Source organism: Chrysoperla carnea, chromosome 2, assembly GCF_905475395.1.
Source record: "Chrysoperla carnea chromosome 2, inChrCarn1.1, whole genome shotgun sequence".
NCBI lineage: Eukaryota > Metazoa > Arthropoda > Insecta > Neuroptera > Chrysopidae > Chrysoperla > Chrysoperla carnea.
The window spans coordinates 7,223,239-7,247,376 of NC_058338.1; the positions used below are offsets into that span (position 1 = coordinate 7,223,239).

Consider the following 24,138-nt stretch of genomic DNA (forward strand, 5'->3'; position numbering starts at 1 on the left):
AATGAACTAAAATATTTACTCATAAGAGTAAATAAATTGAAATGAGGCGTAAATATTATTCATATTTGCATACTATTAACTATAATTATATAATGTGTACCAAATAAAATTTACAATTTAAGTCAAGTAGAAAATAATCCGAATAAGTACTTCAGATTTTTGCAAGAAATATTCCAAAGATGTAGATTTCAACGATAAAAAGCTGCCAAAAAATTGAGCTGAAAATTTGAGTCTCAGTTAGCTGCGATAAATTTTCAAAGTTGTCAGTACTTAATATGTAAAGCATAGAAATCCATACTATCTAGAAGACATGAATGTAACTTTGCCAACTAGGTGTATATCTAAATAAACAAATTAGGGATGCTTAGAGCATCAATGGGATGTAATTCACCGTTTGGCTTATGAGAACGCTGTAAATAAAGATTAGTTTTTGAAGAAATTTAGTTAGTCTAATCCAGAAGTGTGTTGTACAAGCGACAACATTGTTCAATTTAACTATATGTTATGACCATGTGCTGCTTGCTACATTCTGTGCATAGTCTGCGCTAATACAATTACTATTTAAAGAGATATATGTTCTAAAAATTTCTAGTCATTGAGATCAAGGAAATGTCTATAGTAAAAGAATTTTCTGATATCTCTCAAATTGTAAAATATATTTGGGCCTCATAATTTTTTGTGAATGCATACATAGATACATTTTTTACCTTTAGGTCATTTAGAAATAAAATTATATAAATTCTTCTATATTTATTGTAAAATGATAACTAATGATAATAATTATTTTTTTGTTAATATCAATATGTTGAAAATTTATTAATTTATTTTATTTTTGATTTATTTATTTTTATTTATATATATTTATTATTAAATTAATTTCATTTTCAAAAAAAAAAAAAAAAAAATATTTGCAATATTATTTATTGAAATATATAATAATTACTTTTTATATTTTATTATAAATAATTTACTATAATTAAATGATCTAACTGTAGTTAAATCTATTTGTAGGTAAAGTAGAATTTTGACCCTATGATATTTTAATATTTTTTCGTATGCTCACAAATTTTGCTCTAAAATGGAACTGCTTTTTAAAAAAAGTAGGTTAAGCCCCTATTATTATTTGCAATAGTTTTTTTTTTTTTTTTTTTCATAATGGAATAAAAAAAGATTAATTGTTTTAATTTTTTTTTTTACTTTCAATAATATTTAACATAATTCATATTTTAAATAATAATTAATTAATAGTTTCATGTTGTGATTAAACTGAGTTAATTGTTTTCAAAGTATACAATTTTCCCACAACAACAAAAAATGAAGTAATCTGTAATAATACCATTTTTTAAAAAATATTTATTTAGAGAAATATTAAAATAAATATAAAAATTTGTTGTGCGAGCCTTCATTACATTCGACCTCTGTATAACATTTTTAAAAAGTTGCATATTTTTTCATATAACTTACATACAATTGGAACAGGCTTTTCTAAACTATGAATTCAAACGGCAGTGACGTCAGCACCTTGCTTTCGTAACGCGATCGCTCGGAGAAATTATAAAATAACATGAATAATACTAAAAAAACTATCCAAAAGTTTTAGACAATCTTGTAGTTTATAATAATACCATAAAAATATAAGGTTGTCGATGATATAAAACCAAAATATTAATTTAATTATGAGTTCATCGAAGATCCATCATTTGATGAACAGACACGACTATAGTTAGAGTATTAATGATTGAAGAACGATATCTATATTATCAAATTTATAAGCATCACTTGCACACAATATATTATATATTTTTGTAGTTGCGTGGTATTGTAAAGCTAAAAATAACACATTATTTGACTACAAAACATGTATTTTGTTTATATGTATGTATCGTGTAATAAACCAAAACTTTTTTACAATACTGTAGGGAAACAAATACCTTAAAACTCTTCATATATGGAAGTAAAAATATAAAAATTAATATGTGTGTATGCCATTCTTTGGTAAAAGTTGAGTACTTTTTGTTTTGTTTGGATTAATAGATTAATTTTTTTTTTTAATATTAATGTTATGAAATATTTTGGATGCCTTGGCCTTTTAAAATATGACTTATTTTTTTGCTAAATTTCAATTATATATATCTGAATACCTATCGGTATTATCTGTATAATACCTTCCTATAAAGAAGATGAACTAATCTATCTTGCAAACATATCTAAATAATCGATTTTAACTTAAAATACTTTTTTATTAATGGTGTTTTTAATCTGATTATGATCTAAAAATATTGCTTAGTGTATTAAAACTACAAAGTGCTCCGAAAAAAAAAGTTTGGGAGACGTTGTAAGCCGGTATTTAAAATCAGAAAAGTCGGTCAGGACTATGATACCAACGCAGCTTATATCAATTATTAGAATTTTTCTTGAATAAGTTAGATCCCCCGTTATAGTTCAAATCCATAAAACATGTTCTTATATTCGTGCACTATTTGTGACAACAGTGTATAATACTAAGACATTGTATCTATACCCTATACTCAATACACACAACTGCATATTACGAACAGTTTTCGAGTTGTATAGAAAAGTCTCAACGCAACTCACATAAATTATTAGAATTTTTCTTGAATCGACTAACGATATTTAAAACGATTTAAGGTAGATCCCCGTTATAGTAGATCCTCATATATTTTGTGCACTATTTTTGACAACAGTGAACAATACTAAGACAATGTATCTATACTTATACTCAACACACACAACTGCATTTTACGAACCGTTTTCGAGTTATATAAACAAGTATCATTTTTATTTACACTCTAAACTTTTTTCTCGAGCCAGGTTGCTATGAATTTGGAGAACATACAAAATTGAAACCCTATAAGTACCCCCCATAAACATCATTTTCTCTGAGTATCCAATATCATTTTGAACTGCGTTTTTCATTCCTTCAGGACTAGTCTTTTCATCTAATTATAAGTGACCTGGAATCAAGAACATAGAAATTGTAACATTAACTCCTATGATTATTGATCAATGACACATGACGTTGTTTGATCTAAGGTACATTAACAGTGTGCATTTTCAAACATTACCTCCTCAACATTTGACCGGTATGTTTAAATCAAATGCGGTATTAAATTTTCAAGCAATATAAGCGAGGATTTATAGGTAGAACAGTTGGCACACCCAATATACTTTTGATTTTTTACTATTTTCAAATTTTTATTGTATTATAAATTTAATTTAAAAGAATATTAATGATTGATATGAAAAAAAAATTTAATAAAAATAGATTTTTTTGAGAAATTAATTTCAATATAAAAGTCAAATGATTTATGGATGAAGTAAATATAATCTTTCTTTTGAAAGTTGAAGGTGTAAATTGTTTTTTTTATGAAATGCTTTTATTTATTCAGGAAAACTTAACTTAAGTCATCAAAGACAGACGTTTTAATCAACATATCAATTTTATTTATTATTTAATGACTTAAAATTTGCTTCGGGATAACTCTTAAAAATGTCAGTGCTTAATTATTGAAACGGACATTTTAATTTAAAATCATTAGACATGTCGGCTGTTTCATATTACCCATACTTCCTGGGTGCCTGCATAATACCCGTAAAATCCACGTGTTCTCAACTCAAAATATTTACAAAAATCGTCTACATTCATGAAGTTATAACAAAATTCATCGTCAAAGTTGAAAATAAAGTACATATAATTTCGACCCTAAATCTAAAATAGTCTTAGTGCCCGTAGTACCAAAAAATTAACAAAAACACATTACCAGCTCCGGGTCTACTTATTTTATCCCCTCACTTAAAATACGCCACTGATACCTATCCGGATCTTCATTCTTCAATAAATTAAAGAATAAGATGTTAAAAATGTTTCAATGCAAATTATGCAATTTCATAAATCAAATTAATATTGCATAAAATATAATACCTAGGCATGACCCTACTGGATGGGATGCGATCGATGCGAAGGTGTTAAATAATAAAACAAAATATTCATTTTACAATGAACTTTAACAGATTCTATTTAATAATAATAATAACTGTAATAAATTAATAATTATTTATTAAAAAGTGTCTCAGTTGCCGCCGTTTGCTTTTTTCGAATGATTCCGGCTGTTGCTGGCATCAATTACAATGCCTTACAGTGGCTCAATTTCATTAAGCTGAATAGGCTTAATAGGCATAAGTTGAAATTTTTTTTAGTTTAATTTTTTGTACTCCTAAAATGACTCGGAAATCAGATTTGGCAAAAAACTGCTTTTCAACATCATTTTTTCAATATGGAGGTGTGAGCGGCGAAAATACGAGGTAGCAAAGTCGAGATTCGATAAGAGCACTTCAAAATCTATAAAATCACCCATTTTCAAAACTCCCGGTAAAACTACCAGATGACTAAAAGTTTTCTTTGTGTATTATGAATAACTTTTTAATTGTGTATTTCAAAACATTAAAATACAAGCCCAATTATGTACTTTGTTTTGAAAAATTTTTATTTTCATGGTCAACAATTATGAAATCGGACGAATTTAAACAAAATTTCTATTATTCCTTTTTGATTTTGTAAATGTCACGTCAATGTTATAATTAGCAGCAGTTAATGATTTCAATGTATCGTTTTATTACAGCAATTTTCGTAATTCTCAGTATTTTTGTTACCATAACTGTACAATATTCTGAAGATCCAATACCGCCAATATGTAGGCGTAAACGAAAAAGTCATTTTGTAAAATGTCTTGAAGAAGGTACGTTTTTTTATTTAAAGATACGATCAGTTAATTTTGATGAACATTTGGACCCAAAAACTCAAAGAGATTTTAGAATACAAATTGAAAAATTGTTCCAATTACTAAAATTTTCCAAATTAAGAAAAGCATCCAGTTTACAGGGTATAATAATTGTGATTCTTTTAGAATGCCCCAAACGTACGAACGAAGTATACGATCCATGTAATGCCAACTGTAATGATATTTGCGGTTATAAAAAAGGGAGCTGTTCATCGATTTGTTCACCAGGATGTATATGCAAAACGTCACATTGTCGTGAACCCAATTCTGATATTTGTATAATGGATAAATTTGATGTGAATGCACCGATATTTATTAATCCATATGAAAATCAACCTGAAGATTTTGATTATTATGGCGAGAAGCAAGATGAAGCGAAACCTGTATTAACAGGAGGCGAAATGTTTATTGTTAGTTCAGTGGATGCACCGGCTCCAGAGTCTAGTTCAGAGAGCGTACTGGACCCTGAGCCTAGTTCTGAGGAACCACCAACCCAAGAGTCAAGTGCAGAGAACACATCGATCCCAGAGCCTAGTTCAGAGAGCACATCGGCCCCAGAGCCTAGTTCTGAGGACCCACCGACCTACGAGTCTAGTACAAGTGAAGCACCGACCCAAGAGCCTAATACGACAATAGCGCCAAGTAAATATAGGCTGAAAAATAAGAATAAACAAAAAGGGTAGAATTTAATAAAATTTTAACTTCAATATATTTTGAGTTTTTTTTTGTCCGAGTATTCAGCATGTAAAAAAAATGTCCATGAAAAGACTCCTTAATAACCTGCACTGCGAAAATGTACCCTGGTCTTAGATTCTATTTGAAGTTACGTTAAGAGTATAAGTTAGATGAGATTCCAAGCCCATTTCCATCATTTTAATATCTAATATATTTAAATATTATAATTTCAATTGAAAAGTTTGACCTCGAACCAAATTCTATGTATTTAGAGAAGTTTAAAGGTGTAGTTTTTATATTTATATGATCAATTATTATTATTGAAGATCAAATTATTATATCATACAGTTTGATCTAAGTTAAATGGGCAAAATCAAACCCGGACCGTTTTTAACCAGCCAGCATTCGCGTTTACCGTTCGGGAATCATTAGTGGCGTGATGAGAGATTTGCTCACGCGCTCTGCACAAGTACCGCGTTAAATATTCTTTAACTTTGTAAATCATAACCTGTATATAATTTTATATAAATTGATGTGATTGGCTGACATCACCGACATTACAATTTGACAGATACTTGAAAAAGTATAAATTGTACGTACACGAAAATATCAATGTGCAGTTCGCCACCAAATTAGCAACGAGTAACAAACACAATAAGTGAAATTACGATTAGCTAATTCATACTGATGATGACTACTTGGTAGTCGAAATACGTATTTAAATAATATAAAAAATTGATCTAGGAAATTGAGGCAAAAATCGAAATTTATTTGAATCACCCTGTAAGTATATTTTTTAAGAGCACTCTTTGATTTGGTTTATTGCACAAAAGAATGAAGCGACATTTTAAGGTCACCATATACAAGCAAGAACCACTTATAAAATATAATATTCACAATAAAATCAAAACGTTATTTATTATATTCAATTATTATTAGTCGAGTGAATGTACAAAGAGTTTATGAAAAATGAATGGTCGAATATATATTTAACCGATGATAGTGCTGACTTGTACCGACGAAAATGTATTCTAAGCGTTACAAACTTGGAATAACATTTAATATACTCTGACATATTTCATATATAGGGTATAAAAACTGAATAAAACCATTTTTAACCATATATTTTAAGGAAAAGAGGGCCCATACGATGAAAGCTGGGAAAAAAATAAATAAGAGAACAGGAAATTTTTTAGATAAGGCTCTTCACATGATACCACAAATAAAAGTCCGCGGTTCTCATCATAATAAATCCGAATTCCAGTGTCAGTGACTCCCCATAATTTAACTCTAGATCCACGCTTGTTTTCAGGTAAATTAATGGTATAATAGGTCTAATTTTAAAATAAAAATAAATTTTTGCATTTTATCTCCTTTATTTTTACTTGAAGATACCTACAAATTCATACTTTTCCCATTTTCCATAAAGCAAATTGCCCCGTTGCATTGCATTGCATATATTAAAAAAAATCTATCCCTTCAGTATATTTTAAACTGTAGATAGTTTTATTTAAATAAATTATTTCTATATTAAAAAGAAGAATAAATAAATTTTGGTATTGTTTTTCTTTTTTTGCTTTGAAGGCATTTTTTTTATTTTGTTTTTTGAATTAACACAATTCAATTTTAAAATATATAATTAAAAAAATTGAATAAATTGTTTTTATATAAACGAGGTACTTATTAATATTATGGCATCCATTTTATTTTGTGTGAAGGAGTTAATAACAAAATATAACAAAAAAAAAATCTATTGCGTAAAAGCATTTTGTAAAAATCTAATTTAATAAATAAATTATTTTAGCTTATACGTTAAAAATTGAACGATTTAAATTAAGATGCAATAATATATAAGATGTTGAAATAACATATATTATACAAGCGAAGGCGGTTTATTTACGGTAGAACTATTGCGATTATCGCAATACAGATACAGATACAAAGAGAACGCCCTAATACCGAATATAGCACCTCTGAATCTTTTGTTCCCTCCCTTAAATGGAAAACATTTTTGCCGACTGAAATAAGTATGTATTACCGCACCATATATCTGTGTATCTGTCTGTGGCATTGTAGCGTATAAGCGGATGAACCGATTTTGATTTTTTTGGTTTTTTTTGAAAGGTAATTTAATGGAGCGCTTTCTTAGCTATGTTTCAAGTGCAAATTAAGGGTTCCGTACCCAAAAAACAAAAAATTGGCGATGATCTCACAAATCTTAGAGTATATTATTTTGATAAAATATAATGAAACATTATAAGAATATTTTCAACATATTATAACGAATAAATTTTCTAATTACTAGAGAATTAATTAATATAAATAATTGAAATGTTAGATATCTAATAATATATAATATTAATACACATCTATGATCTTATTAAAAATAGAATAGGTAACACTTTAACTTAATATAATAAAATTTATGTAATAATAATCAAATCAAATTAAACACTATCTAATTAACATAAATAAATTCACACACAATATTACATATTTATTTTACATTTACATAGATTGTAAAGTTATTACTTTACTTATTATTATAATTATTAAATATAAAATAAAATAAAATTATATGAGTTTTGTTGTAAAATGTATCTAAGCATTTTATATAGTACCTCTTTTCTTTTTAACACTAAAATATGTTTGAAACAGTTTAAGGTTGTTCGAGTCATGAAAATCAAATTGTTAGTCAGAATAATTCGTACATAAGCGCTTAGACTTTTGACTTAAGACAAGTTAAAAACTTGTGGCTGAAGACAAGTTTAGACTTGTGGTTGAAATTTGAACCTTATTTTCATGAGCCTTATTTTCAGATTTTTGGAATAAGTGACATTCGCTAATCTGACTTCAGATTCGTAATCAGCGACCAAAAATACCTCCCTAAAGAGATACAAATTTTCACGATAAATACTTAGTTTTCCGTTTTTTGTGCCAAAAGTACTTACTAGAGGACAACTTTAAGCCAAAATAAGCATTTCAAAAAAACTTATGCTCTCCGATAAGGCCCTTATCTGAGTAGGCTAAGTTGGCTGAATGTTCCTTGGGGTCTTATAAACACGGAAGTTTCATTAAAATTGGTCCTATTTCCTCACTTTTCCTATGCATCCTGGCTTAAGTATTCGATTTAAGAATGCACTGACCAATTCTGTGTAGTACCAAATCTGTCTACACTCGTCGATTTGTAGAAATAAATTATGAATGCAATTACAGAAAAGAGTTTGGAAAAATGATAAAAGCTAATTTTTTATGGTAGATTGATCATATACCATGTGTGTTTGTACCATCTAGGCATATACATATCTGTAGTAGGACAGAATACATCCGTTATTAATGCATCTAAGTGAGAGGTATTATTTACATGTATTGAACATTAGTTGGAAGACGCTTGGACAGTGGGAGTTTTTTAGTTACAGATAACTAGTAAGTTCATCAATCATCCACTGCATACAACAGAAGATCTGTCGTATCGTATCTGTAGTCATACAAAACATGTATATAATACCTCTCGCTTAGATGCATTACTAAACGGATGTATTCTGTCATACTACAGATATGTATATGCCTAGATGGTACAAACACACATGGTATACTTGATGGATATTTGATATTTGCTTTTTATATTTTGTTTATGCTAGAACGATAAAAATTAGATTGTTCAAGTATCAGTCATGAATTTTGAACCTTTTTTGCATTTGTGCACCAACCGCCTTAAATTACAAAATGTAATAAATTAAATCCAAATGTATAGAAGAAGGAATATCTAATTTTAAAGAATGTAAACTAATTTGTTCATCTAAGTTAACTACATGTAAGTATATTATGAAGTGTATACCTATTATTTATATATTTTTTTAATTCTTTATTTTTATTATTATAATTATTTATTTGTTTATTATTTAATATTTCATAAGAATTTAATAATATGATGATTGTTACAAATGATTGTTAATTAAGTTAAAAAAAAACAATTATGAATTTTTAAATCAACAAATTATTTATTATATTAATAATAAATAATAGTTTAAGTGTTGGCTACGATAGACAAAAGAAACGAGAATCAGTTCTACAGTTTCATTCAAATTCATTCGGTGGTTTTTACGTGAAAGCGTAACAAACAAACAAACACATAAAATATATCGGAATAGCAAATTGGTTCGGATTTGATAGAATGATTTAAACAACCCGTTATAATCGGGATTTGAAGAAAATGGGTATGGGTATGGGTATGGAGGTTAGCGGGTTATGCTCGAGTATCGGGCCTCGAAGCAATGGTTCAGAGCACCTTGCCAAATAGACCCTTGTACTCTATCCCCGCTACGTTTTTCAGTGGCTATTATAACCAACTGATGTACTGAAACCCAGGATCTGTCTAGCGCTGAGTTTCCCAATTTCTTCTAGTTCGACTATGGCCGGACCTAACCATTTCCTTCGCTGCTGTATGAGCGCCGGGCAGTAACAGAGAAAGTGGATCGATGTTTCTTCTGAATTTTCTCCGCATCTGTCGCACGCGGGAGATTGTCTTTTTCCAATCTGATGTTGGAACTTGTTCAGGTTATCATGCCCTGTGAGTAACTCTAAGATGACTCTAATATCAGCTCTGCTTAGTTTCAAGATCTCCTCGGCTCTGTTACCGAGCGAGTTTCCTTCACCTAACAGGCTTTTGGCGATTCGCCCTCCCTCGTAGCTGGTCCATGCCTTTAATTGTTGGTTTGCAGATTATCTCCTAATCTGTTGAGACCTTCTTGGTATGGCATCCTCGTTTGGCCAGCTTGTCTGCTCTCTCATTACCGGTCCAACCAGAGTGTTCGGGGATCCAGGTAATATTGACTTTATTGTGACTCGCCAGGTTGTTTAGACTGTTTCTAGTCTCCTTGACGTTTCACGATGACACTGTACAGTTTGCATCATCCTTCATTTACAATCACATCATCCTTCAAATTGGCCAATTGGAGGTGGTCAGCACATCTCATGATGGCTACCAGATCTGCCTGGAATACAGTATTGTAACTGTCAATCGGCCAGAATATTGATCATAATTATTTTTCTTGCTAAGTGCACAAAAAAGAAAGAATATGTTTTTAGTTGTTTTTTTTTTTAAAGAAAAATAGTTATAACAACAAAATGAAGATCACATTTATGGCAAGGCGATCGTATTTTTTAGATATATTTTGGAAATGATTCTATTGGTTCATTATCTAAAGATAGAATGGCTGAATTATTGGCAAATGTAGCTAAAGGATTTTTTTAATGACTGGTTGATTCATTCTATATATCAGATTTATAGCTGGACCTATGATACTAACCTGTGGTACTGCACCAGATTGAATCATAAATTATTCGATTTCTCTTCTAAGCATGTGTTTAAAATACAGTGATACCATGTACTTGGAATTTACACTGTTTCTTCAAAAATGGGTCCTCACCATGTCCATCGAATGTATCATTACAATCCTTACTCTTCGAGTAAAAATCGATTGCCTGTCATTTGATACATGACTTTTACGCTTAAATTTAAAATTGATGGTTTCAAGAATAATAGAAAAATTTTCAATCATTGCAAAATATTTATATGCTTTAAATTGTTCAGGGATATTACTTAACCGAGTAAAAAAAATGGGTTCACGACATTTGTTCTTAAGAATGTGAACTTATGGTACCACTTTCATACCATACCAGAATTAAAATGTACCAAGGTTAAACTTATTTGAAAAGATCATTTCTTTTTGATGTTTTTATGACAACAAAAAATATGTTATACAATTTATATTGTGTTCATCATCATTAAAAATTTGATTCCTAGTCTTCCACACAACCTCTATATGCAAAACCGATCTTACATAGAAAGAAGTTCCACTAAAATCTATCCTAGTATGTAATTTTGCTCAATTGACAGAATTTGAAAAGCTCGTGATGTTCCCCATCAAACTTTACAGATGTTTGAGTTACTTTTTGATTCGTTAACTTTAAAACGAGCAATTATAGACATTATAGAATTAAAAAGCCCATTTTATATATATCAAATATGGTGGAAGCGACGGGAATATCATGTTATATTTTCTCTCTGCTTTCATCGTCTCTTTCATCGATGATTGTAGATAATGCAATAATTTGTTTACGATTATTTCAATTTCAGTTAAAATATTTCCAAAAAGGAAGCGACGGGAATATCAGGTTATATTTGCTCTCTGCTTTCATCGTCTCTTTCATCGATGATTGTAGATAATGCAATAATTTGTTTACGATACATTATAAAAACACAAGCTCAATGTTTCAATTCAAATATTTCAATTTCAGTTAAAATATTTCCAAAAATTTGTCCCAAAAAAATGATAGCTCTCTAAGTATCCTTTTCATCTCATCTGATGTCCTTGACCATCCCTTTGATATTGATTTAAGAAGGAGTGTTATAAGTTTAAAGTGTTTATCTGTCTGTTTGTGTGTTTCTCAGTGGCATCGTAGCCCCCTAAACGGTCGAACCGACTTGATTAAGAACATTTTGTAGCTAAGTTTCCAAAAATTGGTTTACAAGGAATTAATAGCATTTGTCGGGCGGTTTTTTAAATTTTGTAAATTTCACTTGTATATAGAGGTAACAATTGTAACTAATATAATGTAATAATATATTTTAGTATATAATGTAATGTAATTTAGTAATGTTAATGTTAATATGATTATAAAGATGATTAATAATCATAAAAAATGTATTATTTGTATTTGAATGATATGCGTAATTTATTTATTTCACATTTTTTATATTTATAATTGTAAATAATTATTATTTTACAATTATTATTACAAAAAAAAAAATATGTAATCAATTTTACTTTACAAAATATCTAAGTATTTATAAATATAATGGCAATTATTTTTATCTGTACAATCTCAATGAACGGGAGTTTACCAGTAGCTTTATTCATGGTAAGGACAATAAAATCGATGTCAGCGCTTCCAGTGAAAAATTTTGGCGATAAAGAAGGCTGTTATGACTAATTTGCAAATCTTCACATGTTAATGTTATAGAAAAAGTCTAATTAAAATTATTGAAAAACACTAATTAATTAAACTGAATGCATTAAAAATTGTGAGACAATAATATTAAATTTCAAAGCGTGGGTCAATGTAAGTCATAAATGCAATCCATACAATTCTATATGCATCCATACAATTTTATAATTAAAGTAGTGTATCGTTACAATGGAAATGCCTCCAATAAAACTCTCACACGGTGGGACAAGTCTGGTTTAATTTTCTAGTCCAATTCGTAGCGCCGGAGCTGCGTTTTCTAAGCAAATTCCCTCGAATATTACGTTTTTAATTTTTCAAGAATTTTTATTTCGAAAACCCAGTGCCTAAAAGAAAATCACAAGAGTACTTTTTTGCTAAAAACTTATTAAAAAATACAAAAATATTTTTTTATTTTGAACAAATTCAAAATTTTGTAATTTGCGGAAATTTGTAGTAAAGAGATTATATCTCGACAATCTGATATCTGGTCTTATATGAATCTAGATTTTCAGACAACAGAATACAGAACAAGTGAATCTGGATGCAAGTATCTAGAATATCAAAGCGAACTCTTTTTTCTATTTACAAAGAATAAATATTATTAAAAATGACTTCATGATTCGTGACAAGAAACAAATTCCACATATCCAAAAAAAAAAGAATCAAATTGAAACCGCTCATCACTTTATGTTTAAAACTCACAAACAAATTATGTCTTAATTATTTAATTCACAAAAAAACAATATTTATTTAAAAGAATTTAGTTCATGACTAAAATATTTAACATTTAACACGATCATATCCAAAGTTTTAAGGTATTATACGGCATTAATCATTTTCTTATACTGAGTGGCTAAATATACTTATAGTAGGATTACATACTTGGTTTATCAAAATTGGATAAAATTTGGATGTGATAGAGCAAAATTAAATTTTTTGGATTCTGATGACGTCATAAAGTTAAAAAATTCAATTTTTTGATAACTCAGGCAAATTTGGTCCGATCTTATTGGAATTTTTTTTGAAATCAACTAATTTTGGGTCATTCTTTACAGCTGTGATGTCAGTTTTTTGCTAGCTATCACATATGTGCCTAATTCCAGGACCAGACCTCCACAATCTTGAAACCTAATAGAGCTAGATTAATTTTGACCATAAATTTGAAAAGTATGACCCAAATTTAGTAGAATTACATACTCGGTTTATTAAAATTGGCTAAAATTTGGATGTGATAGAGCAAAATTAAATTTTTTTTGATTTTGATGACGTCATAAAGTTAAAAAATTCGATTTTTTTGATAACACAAGCAAATTTGAACCGATCTCATTGCAATTTTTTTTGAAACCCACTATTTTTGGGTCATTCGTTTCAGCTGTGATGTCAGTTTTTCGCTAGCTATCACTTATGTTCTTAATTCCGGGACCGGGCTCCACATTCTTGAAACTTATTAGAGCTAGGTTAATTTTGATGACAAATTTGAAAAGTATGACCCAAATTTAGTAGAAGTACATACTTAGTTTATCAAAATTGGATAAAATTTGGATATGATAGAGCCAAATTAAATTTTTTGTTTTAAACCCAACTCAACCCAACATAACAGTTAAAAAATATATAATTTCGGTATAAAAATTCGATTTTTTTGATAACACAGGCAATTTTTATCCGATCTTATTGGAATTTTTTTTGAAACCCACTAATTTTGGGTCATTCTTTTCAGCTGTGATGTCAGTTTTTCGCTAGCTATAACATATGTGCTTAATTCCTTAACCAGGCCTCCACATGCTTGAAATCTAATAGAGCTAGGTTAATTTTGATCATAAATTTGAAAATTATGGCGCAAATTTAGTAGGATTACATACTTTGTTTATCAAAATTGGATAAAATTTGGATGTGATAGAGCAAAATTAAATTTTTTGGATTCTGATGACGTCATAAAGTTCAAAAATTCGATTTTTTTGATAACACAGGCAATTTTTATCCGATCTTATTGGAATTTTTTTTGAAACCCACTAATTTTGGGTCATTCTTTTCAGCTGTGATGTCAGTTTTTCGCTAGCTATAACATATGTGCTTAATTCCTTAACCAGGCCTCCACATGCTTGAAATCTAATAGAGCTAGGTTAATTTTGATCATAAATTTGAAAATTATGGCGCAAATTTAGTAGGATTACATACTTTGTTTATCAAAATTGGATAAAATTTGGATGTGATAGAGCAAAATTAAATTTTTTGGATTCTGATGACGTCATAAAGTTCAAAAATTCGATTTTTTTGATAACACAGGCAATTTTTATCCGATCTTATTGGAATTTTTTTTGAAACCCACTAATTTTGGGTCATTCTTTTCAGTTGTGATGTCAGTTTTTCGCTAGCTATCACTTATGTTCTTAATTCCGGGACCGGGACTCCACAATCTTGAAACCTAATAGAGCTAGATTAATTTTGACCATAAATTTGAAAAGTATGGCCCTTTATTTTGCAAGAATACTATTATTCCAAATTCAATGTTTTTTTCAAACGATTTTTACATTAGGGTAGCTAAATTTGAATCGTTATTCAACAACTAAATATTCGAAAAATGTAAATTTTAAAAACTATTCCAAAGTTTTAAGTTTTCGATACGGTCGGCAGTGCTCATAGCTACGTTCAAGAAAATCTGTATGATGTTATTAAAATTTGTAACTTTTACTTGTTAAATATATTCTTTATTTTGTGGACCAACCTGTAAATTAAGAAAAAAAAAATAGTAATACGTAAAAATATTGTCTTAAATCATATAATTTTTTGTGTGTGTAATTATGAATTTATATATCATCTTTATAGAAACATATTAGTTCTATTTATATGCCTAACGGCAAGGATTATATTTATAAGTATATTATAAAGAGAATTGCAAGTTTAAAGACTTTACAAAAAAAAAGTTATTCGGACGAGAAATCGACGAATAATGAATGGTATGATTAATTATATGAGTATATAAATGCAAGGTCTTCGAACTAATAAAATAAATATTTCAAATTTTACTGTAGGATGAAAGATGTTTTGTTTCTTTTATGTAATTAAAAATTTAGCTTTGTAAATTGCAATGTTGAATAGTTATGGAATCAGGAATTTACTATTGAAACGACGTTAACGTGGTTGTCTAGGAAAAGCGTTCTGATAGAAATCGTTACGTGAAAAAATTATATGCTTTGCGTTGTGCGTGTGACACGTGTAAGCCCTGCTGTGATTTCATAGCGGTATGAGTCATAGACCATCAATTAGTTCAGTGTAGACAGCTGGGTATAATACATACGTGGATAATAAGTATTTATATTTATTATAATCAGATGTCTATGAATATATCTGTCAAATTTATTTGTGTTATTTCGTATAGTGATACCCATATTACGCCATCATAATTTAAGTTTTTGGCAAGAAAGCGTGTGTATTTTTCCGAAATAAATTTTTGGTGGCTTTTTATTAGCAAAATCAACATTTTGAAGTACTTTTTCAAAAATAATGGAATATTCTATTGAAGAGTCATATAAGGAAGTCCCTAAAGAGCCGAAAATATCATGTAAACGAAACATTGATAAAAGTTTAGGAATTGTAATTGTGAATCTGTTGTGATTTATCGCTTAGATTAACAAAAACAAAAAGTGAATTAATCTGAATTGATTAAATCACAATTTTTCAGAAAATATCATTAGATATAATGGGAATTTTTTGATCAAGGGCAGCATATCATCTACTCTAATAAAACAACTTTCAAATTCATAATAGTTATAGTAAGTAATGATTCTTCTTCTTCAATTATACGTGGGGTATAAACTTCACAAGTATCCGGGTAGTAGATATATTTTTGGATATATATAGGTTGTTCGCGAATGTGCGCTAGTTCCAAAGTTATCCTTTTACATCTTAACATATTTCGAAATCGTTCTAAATGTCATTTTTAGCTCTCGGTTTACGTAGAGCTAAGTAGGAGTGTTGGGCTGTTAACCAATGACTATTAGCTTTCCAAATGTTACATAATAAAGGGCACTTTTAAAAACACATCAATATAGAATTTTAATGGTAAAAATGCAAAATTTAACGTAATTTTTTGGGAACGTCTGACACACAGACTGTTCTTCTGTGTTATTTTATGTTACCCACGATATTTTTTCACAACCACCTAGTAACAAATCTTTTCTTCTAGGTCACCTTATATTTTGTAAAATAAATTGCGTGGACTAAAAGCAAACTCTTCCTTGTTTTAAGAGATGTATCAGAATGAACGATCTATAAATTATATGAAACAAAATGTAAAAAATTAGTCCTTGATGAGTTGTCTTAATTGAGATATAAATATTCTTGAAAAAAATTATTATTTATTTATTTTTTATTAAACTATTTATTTATTTTTTATTAAATGATATGTGAATTCAAATCAACTGCAAACAGATAATTATTTTTTAATAATTTTATAGATAAATTATTAATTTTTTGTTGCTAGCAAAACGTAAAACGCAAATAACATACCACAAAAGTTGCTTGTCATCGCGTTTTGCGATTTTAGTTTTTTTTTTTTTTGTAGGATTTTACTGGCGTAAGTTTACAAGGTTGAAAATTGTATTACGAAGATATTTTGTTTAAGGGATTCCACTGGGACCTTTCATTTTCGTCGTTTTAACCCATGTCGTTATAGTTGATTTTGACTATATAAATAAATAATAAATCTAAATTAAACCACAAAGAAGTGATTTAATTAATTACAGAAATGATTTGTAATATGTTGTAATAATCATCTTCTAATAAAAAAAAAAAAAAAAAACAGTTTCTCTATAAAGTCTGTAATCGAAGTGTATTTTATTTTCTCATGATAAATTCCATGAACCAATCAGAAGATCTCTATTCAGACCTATATATAAATAATTATATTGTATTGAATTACAAAGTGTTAGATGTGTTACAATTATAAATTTACAATGTAATAAGACTGACTCTATTAATTATATTATGTTTTTAATAGTCTTTATTTAAATAAGTATTCTCTGTAAATGTAATAAAAATATTACTAAAAGAAATAAATTATAATTAGGTGAAAGAAATGACATTATTGTATTATTCAACCCATAAATACTGGCATGCGGTGTTGACTTTAAATAAAGTTGATCAAGAAAAACTCTAAAAAAAATTTAATATCACTAAGTGAAAGCGGAAGCTTTCTACATATTTATCATGGTAGGCGAAAATTTTTGCGAAATAATTCTCTGTCTAATTATGATTTTACAAACCCTTCATCAGATTTTTTTCAAAAAATTATTTTAAGGAGATATGCAAAGATTGAATAATCCTATGTCATCGGGCTTTTTATTATTATTTTATAATTCAAATATAATTTCTGAAAAAATGATGGATGATATACGTTATCCTTTTCAATTGGATATTTCTATACCAAAAAATATAGAGAGTGTGATAAAAAATTATCTAAAATATTTAGACAATCTTGTCCTTTAAAATAATACCATAAAAAGACAAGATTGCGGTGATATAAAAACAAAATTTTAATTTAATTATGAGTTCATTGAAGATCCGTCATTTGATGAACAGAGACGAATATAGTTAGAGAATTGATGATTGAAGAGCGATATCTATATTATCAAATTTATAAGCATCACCTGTACACAATATATTATATATTTTTGTAGTTGCGTGGCATTGTAATGCTAAAAATAACACATTATTTGACTACAAAGAATGTATTTGGTTTATATGCATGTACCGTGCAATAAACCAAAACTTTTTTACAATACTGTAGGGATACAATCACGTCAACGTATAAGCTCAATCAATAACATTTCAAAAATTCAGATTTTTGTTTATCCATATTTACCTTAATTAATAATCGATCAATTTTAATTGAACATTTTTTATAACAAAATTCGACGATACAGTTGAGCGATTGGATTTAGGAGTAATTAATAATTTTCATTACTTTATGAATTTCAAGAACTCTTGAAATTAGCAACAACTTGAATGAATCTTTTTCACTTCATTTCTTTTTCACTTCATTTCTTTTTCACACCGTTTCGAATCACGTATTTATGACAATTGCCTATTTTATTAATAATTAATCTTTATGCATAAATCTTAAAATTAAATTTAAAGAATTGATTGCTAATGAAAGGTTAATAAAAATGCAGTTATCTCAATATTTTAAGTTTATGTTCTCAAATAAATCAATCTTCCGTATTTTAATTAATTTTATTTATAACAAACCGCAGGTGTTTAAGAGGTGTATTTGCTAACGTTCAACGATGCTCACTTTAAATGAATTGTGTAATCATTTTTCGTATCATCTTGTTTTAGAACATCAAGATGGTTTGTTTTACAAAAAACGATAGTAAAATATTATACCTGTTTAGTATTTGCTACCAACGCTATAATGAGACCCATTTCGTAATTTTTTCCCACAAGAAAATGTATTTTAACTTAATAACAATAAAAATGCATTTTAATTTTCGATATGGAATCCTAACTTTTTTTAAAATAAAATGCAACCCATGTTAAATGGGAATAACATTGCATTCTGAAGGTGAAAAAATCGATTAAGAAGTGAGCTCAAAAATGACGGTTTGTATATATTTTCATAGAAACTTTCAACCCTATTTCATCCCGAAAAATTTTATCATTAGCGATTTAGGCTAGGCGGTTTGTTTCTGTTAAATCAACAAGATTCTTGCCATATCACCTCTACTAAAAATTATCGTCTAAATATGTGGTAATTTGAAATTTTTATTGAAACTTTTTTAAGTGTTATTTTAAACATATAATACTAGTAGTAGCAATTATAACTTATATTTTCCCACAATTCTCTCATGCGGTACGTGTTAAATATATCAATTTTAATCGCAATTATCTCATAAACAGTGTATAGTAAATCGCCTTCAAATTTTAACATGACATGTGTATTGTAAATTTTTCCAATTTTTGTAAATTTCTCAATATATTATTGCAATTGCAGAGCAACTATCTTAAATTAGTACATGAAGAAATTAATTGATCATTAGTATTTCTATCGAATCCCTTGTTATCTGAGATTTCCTGGGTTTTAATGGAATGGTAAGATCCTATTATGTTTTTTACCCTTTCAAGTATAATATCTCATAAATAGTGTAGTAAATCGCCTTCAAATTTTATTCCAGTTATCCGAGTTATCCAGTTATAATTCCAGTTATCCGAGATTCCATGCTTTATGATGAATTCTGGGTTAGTAAGACTCTTTATTTGATTTACTTTCAGGGAGTTTTTCAAGTATGAAATAGTTTGATTCTAAAAAAAAAATGATTAACATTTTTGAAAGTTTTCTCCTATTTTGAAATTTTATCAAACTATAAAGTATTTCAAAATACTCATCATCTTTGATTAATCTATTTCTTCTGTGACCTTGAATTATTCATTTTACAAAGAACAAAAATGTGTAAAATTACTTTTTTTTTTATTATTTATAACGAAAGAGTAAAAGTATAATATTAAATTATGATAATGGGTTCAAGAATATGTAATGTTGAGATATTTCTATGATGCTTCATTAATATAGATGTGTGTCCAGCTCTCGAAATAAGATTATGATTCTGATAAGGATGCTTATTTGTCATATCATATCGATTAATTGTTCTTTCAAATCCACAATTTTTTTTATATATGTATCACTTTTGCGCCAGCGATTGCAGTGATGCCAAAAGGTCGTTAATATCCCCTCTTGTGCCAAATGTGGACACCATGGTGGTGCATTTTTGAAAATTATTTATAATTCGTTAAATTTGGACATAAATTTGAAAAATATGACTCAAATTTAGTAGGATTGCATACTTGGTTGGTTAAAATTGGATAAAATTTGGGAGTGATAGAGCAAAATCAATTTTTTTTGGATTTTGATGACGTAATAGAGTTCAAAAAATCAATTTTTTTGATATGTTGGCCAAATTTGATCGGTTTGAAGTGAAATTTTTTTTGAAACCCACAAATTTTTGGTCACTCTTTCCATTTCTTGTGCCAGAAGATCGTGAATATCACCTTTTGTGTCAAATATGGAAACCATGATTGAAAATTATATGTAATTCGTTAAATTTGGTCGTAAATTTAAAAAATATGACAAAAATTAAGTGGGATTACATAGTTGGCTCGTCAGATCAGTGTCTAGCTCTAGAAAAATTGATTGTGATTCCGATTAAGATACTTATCATATAATGTCGAATAATTTTTTTTGAAACCCGCTATTTTTGGGATGTATTAAAGGGATGTATTGTAACAACGAAACAAATTCTGATGCAGAGTTTTCTGCTGATGACGAGTTTTCACGATAATACAAATTTTAAGCATGATCCTAGCATCCATTTTTTATTCGTTCACCAAGTTCAAAAATCATTGACGGTGAAATGTTGAAGGATACATTCTCATATATAGGTATTACCTATATATAAAAATTTATTTTTCAATTCAAAAGATTTTTATTTAATCTTAAAAGAATTCGTGTAAACTATTTCAAAAGATATGTAATTAGATTAGATCGAATTGTTATTTAAACAATTTAATCAATTTCGTGATCTTTATTTACTATATCTTGTAAACATTAAATGGTGTTTATTTAAACATTTTTAATTAAATTTTCAAATGATAAAGACAAAAAAAAAACCGGGTAAAGTCGTATTAAAGTAATGTGTACAGTATTAAAGAAAGAACACAAGTAGTTTTTAAAGAAGAATTTTTTCTATTTAAAAATATAAATATGCTAATACATATTATTAAAACATCAATGTGAGACTAAAGTTAAATACTGGAATTCGAATTTATTACATTTCGTAAAAATATCACTTCCATCATCATTAATTTCATTATTTATTTTAATGAAGTGCAAATCTGATATCACCGGAATACGAAATAGTACGTTTTGTAGTTAGCCAATCCAAAATTAACTTAATCAAAAGTTGCAGTTTGATGGGGGGGACACCTTGTCTGAAAATTGTAAGCTTTCGGAAAAACATGTCGCTACTGCATTAATCGAAAAAACACGCAGAAAAATGCCATAGCCAAAAGTTGTTAAGGCCAATGTATCACCTTGATAACTTTTTCATAAGGAAAGCGTTATTTCTTTCGATTAAATGCAATAATGACATATTTTCTAAGTTTTCTCTGAAAGCTAACGATTTTCGAAAAATGTTTTAAATAAAAAATGTAACTTTTTTTTATGAGGATCAACTTTCTAATTAGTATTCTATCTCCCTTAGGATCTAAATTTGCTGTTAAAGAAACCCGAAGAATTTGGCACAATCTGATGTCAGAACATGATGCCTTTCATCAAACTCTGCAAGTTTTGTTTCAGTTATTTTTAACCCCCGAACTAGAAAAAGAGGTGTTAAAAGTTTGACCGCTATGTGTGTGTGTGTGTGTGTGTGTGTGTGTGTGTGTGTGTGTGTGTGTATGTGTGTCTGTCTGTGGCATCGTAGCGCTTAAACGTATGAACCGATTTTGATTTTTTTGGTTTTGTTTGAAAGGTAATTTAATAGAGAGTGTTCGTAGCTATGTTTTAAGTGCAAATTAAGGGTTCCGTACACGAAAAAACTAAAAATTGGCGATGATCTTCCAAATCGGCTCAGTTTGGAAAAGCCCGTCGTAGTCGAAAAATTTGTCGGGGTTTTTTTAAATTTTGTAAATTTCACTTGTTGTATTGGTCAACTACAAAACGAGCTATTAGCCATAATGGATTAAAATGTTCCACCCTGTATATGAATATATCGGCTATGACAACAACTGTTTTAACGACAGTCGGCCATAACGACCAATATTCATTGGTATGGTAAGCCGATATATTGGCTATAACGACCATCACATGTGCATACACACTTTTGAATCATTATGTTATAATTTTGACGAGATGGCGCTACTACAATAATATTTTGGGAAAGTTTTGTTTTCCACGTTTCTTCAGAAAGTGAAATCCCTGAATCCCTAAATCTAATTAAATTTATGTTAAATACTATCTGTATACGAATTTACATTCAAATCACGAGTCGTTAGAGCCGATCCTGATATATAATCCTTATAATGACGAAAAGCTAATTGTAAATGTCCTAATTAGAGAGATAAAAAATTCACGAAAATTTATCATCCGCCAGGATGTACACATTCCCATTTGGATATGGGTTTATCTTTGAATGTTTAATACTCTGTTTTTCGAATAAAAACATCCACTCATGAGATTATGATAATGGAAGTAAATTGTATCTAAAATTCTTGATAAAGAATGTCTACTACACAAGTGAACGTGATAGATGTATGGAATGCAGCAGATTGTGCAAAAAAAAGACCAATACTTATTTTAATTCTTGTAATATGTTTATGAAGTTACACCTCTGAAGATGATGATGCCTATCCCAAATAAAAACAACACACAACTTCAACTCCAAGGAGTATGTAAAATAAAATGTTTTATTTATGCATTTTAATAATAATCATTTTATGTATTGCTGTGCCCATCATTACCAACCAACAGCTAGTTTGGGCAAAACTAGCACTAACTTTTTGAATCCAAAAAAAGTATTGGATTGAAGGAAATTTTGACTTTTTATGAATAGCAAATGTTAAATAAACGCAAATATTGCTTCTCCTTCCAAAAATTAAAAAGAAAAAATGCTGGTTTCCCTACAGTTTTATAAAATTTTTGCTATATTACATGGTAAGGAAATAATATATTGTGTGTAGGTGATGCTTATAAATTTGATAATATAGATATCGCTCTTCAATCATCAATACTCTAACTATAGCCGTGTCTATTCATCAAATGATGGATCTTCGATGAACTCATAAGTAACTTAAAATTTTGTTTTTATATCATCGACAACCTTATATTTTCATGGTATTATTATAAACTACAAGATTGTCTAAATATTTTAGATAGTTTTTTATCACACTCCCTAGATTTTTAGATATAGAAACATCCAATTGAAAAGGATAACCTATATGATTCATCAATTTTTAAGTCAACTTTGATCGATAAAATAATAATAAAAACCCCGATGACCTAGGAATTTTTTGTGATTTTTAGAAACTTTGTTAATGAAAAAATGAAATCTTTAGTATTATTCAATCCTTGCACATCTCCTTAAATTTAAATAGTTAGATTACTGTTTAAAATTTTTAATTTCTGTTAAAAAAAATTTAGTGAATATTGTAAAATTGCAGTGCACTCACTACTCAATCAACCTTAATTTACACGTTTAGATTCTGTGATAACTTAGATCGAAATCACAATTGATTGTGCCATTGTTGCCCAGATTTTGATTTATATTTTACTATAAAATAAATAATAATAGCTATTGACTTATTTATACTTTAATTATATAAAATTAATTCTATTTTTAATAAAAATCCTAATCGATTCTTAATCGTTGGTGGTCGTCTCAATTTTCTGACATCTATTCTGCAAACATATGTATTTATATGTATTTTATATAATATACAAGCTGAATACAGAGAATTACAAACAATTATTCCATCTGGCATCCTGGAGCAAGCCCCTAAATCAACAGCCAAACCAATGTTTATGAAAAATAATGTGATTGGCAAATTCCATCTATGGGATATGGGTATGGAAGTTAGCGGACCATGCTCTAACATCGCCAAATAG

At 28.5% G+C, this 24,138-nt stretch overlaps 1 protein-coding gene across 1 annotated transcript; it reads left to right on the top strand.

The window, feature by feature from the left end:
* The first annotated feature begins 4,595 nt into the window (after window positions 1–4,595).
* Window positions 4,596–24,138, top strand: LOC123291392. Its single transcript, XM_044871666.1, has 3 exons — window positions 4,596–4,757; window positions 4,926–5,441; window positions 23,975–24,138. Exons 1-3 carry the CDS (start codon window positions 4,613–4,615, stop codon window positions 24,136–24,138), a joined length of 825 nt encoding a protein of 274 aa, XP_044727601.1. The 5' UTR covers window positions 4,596–4,612.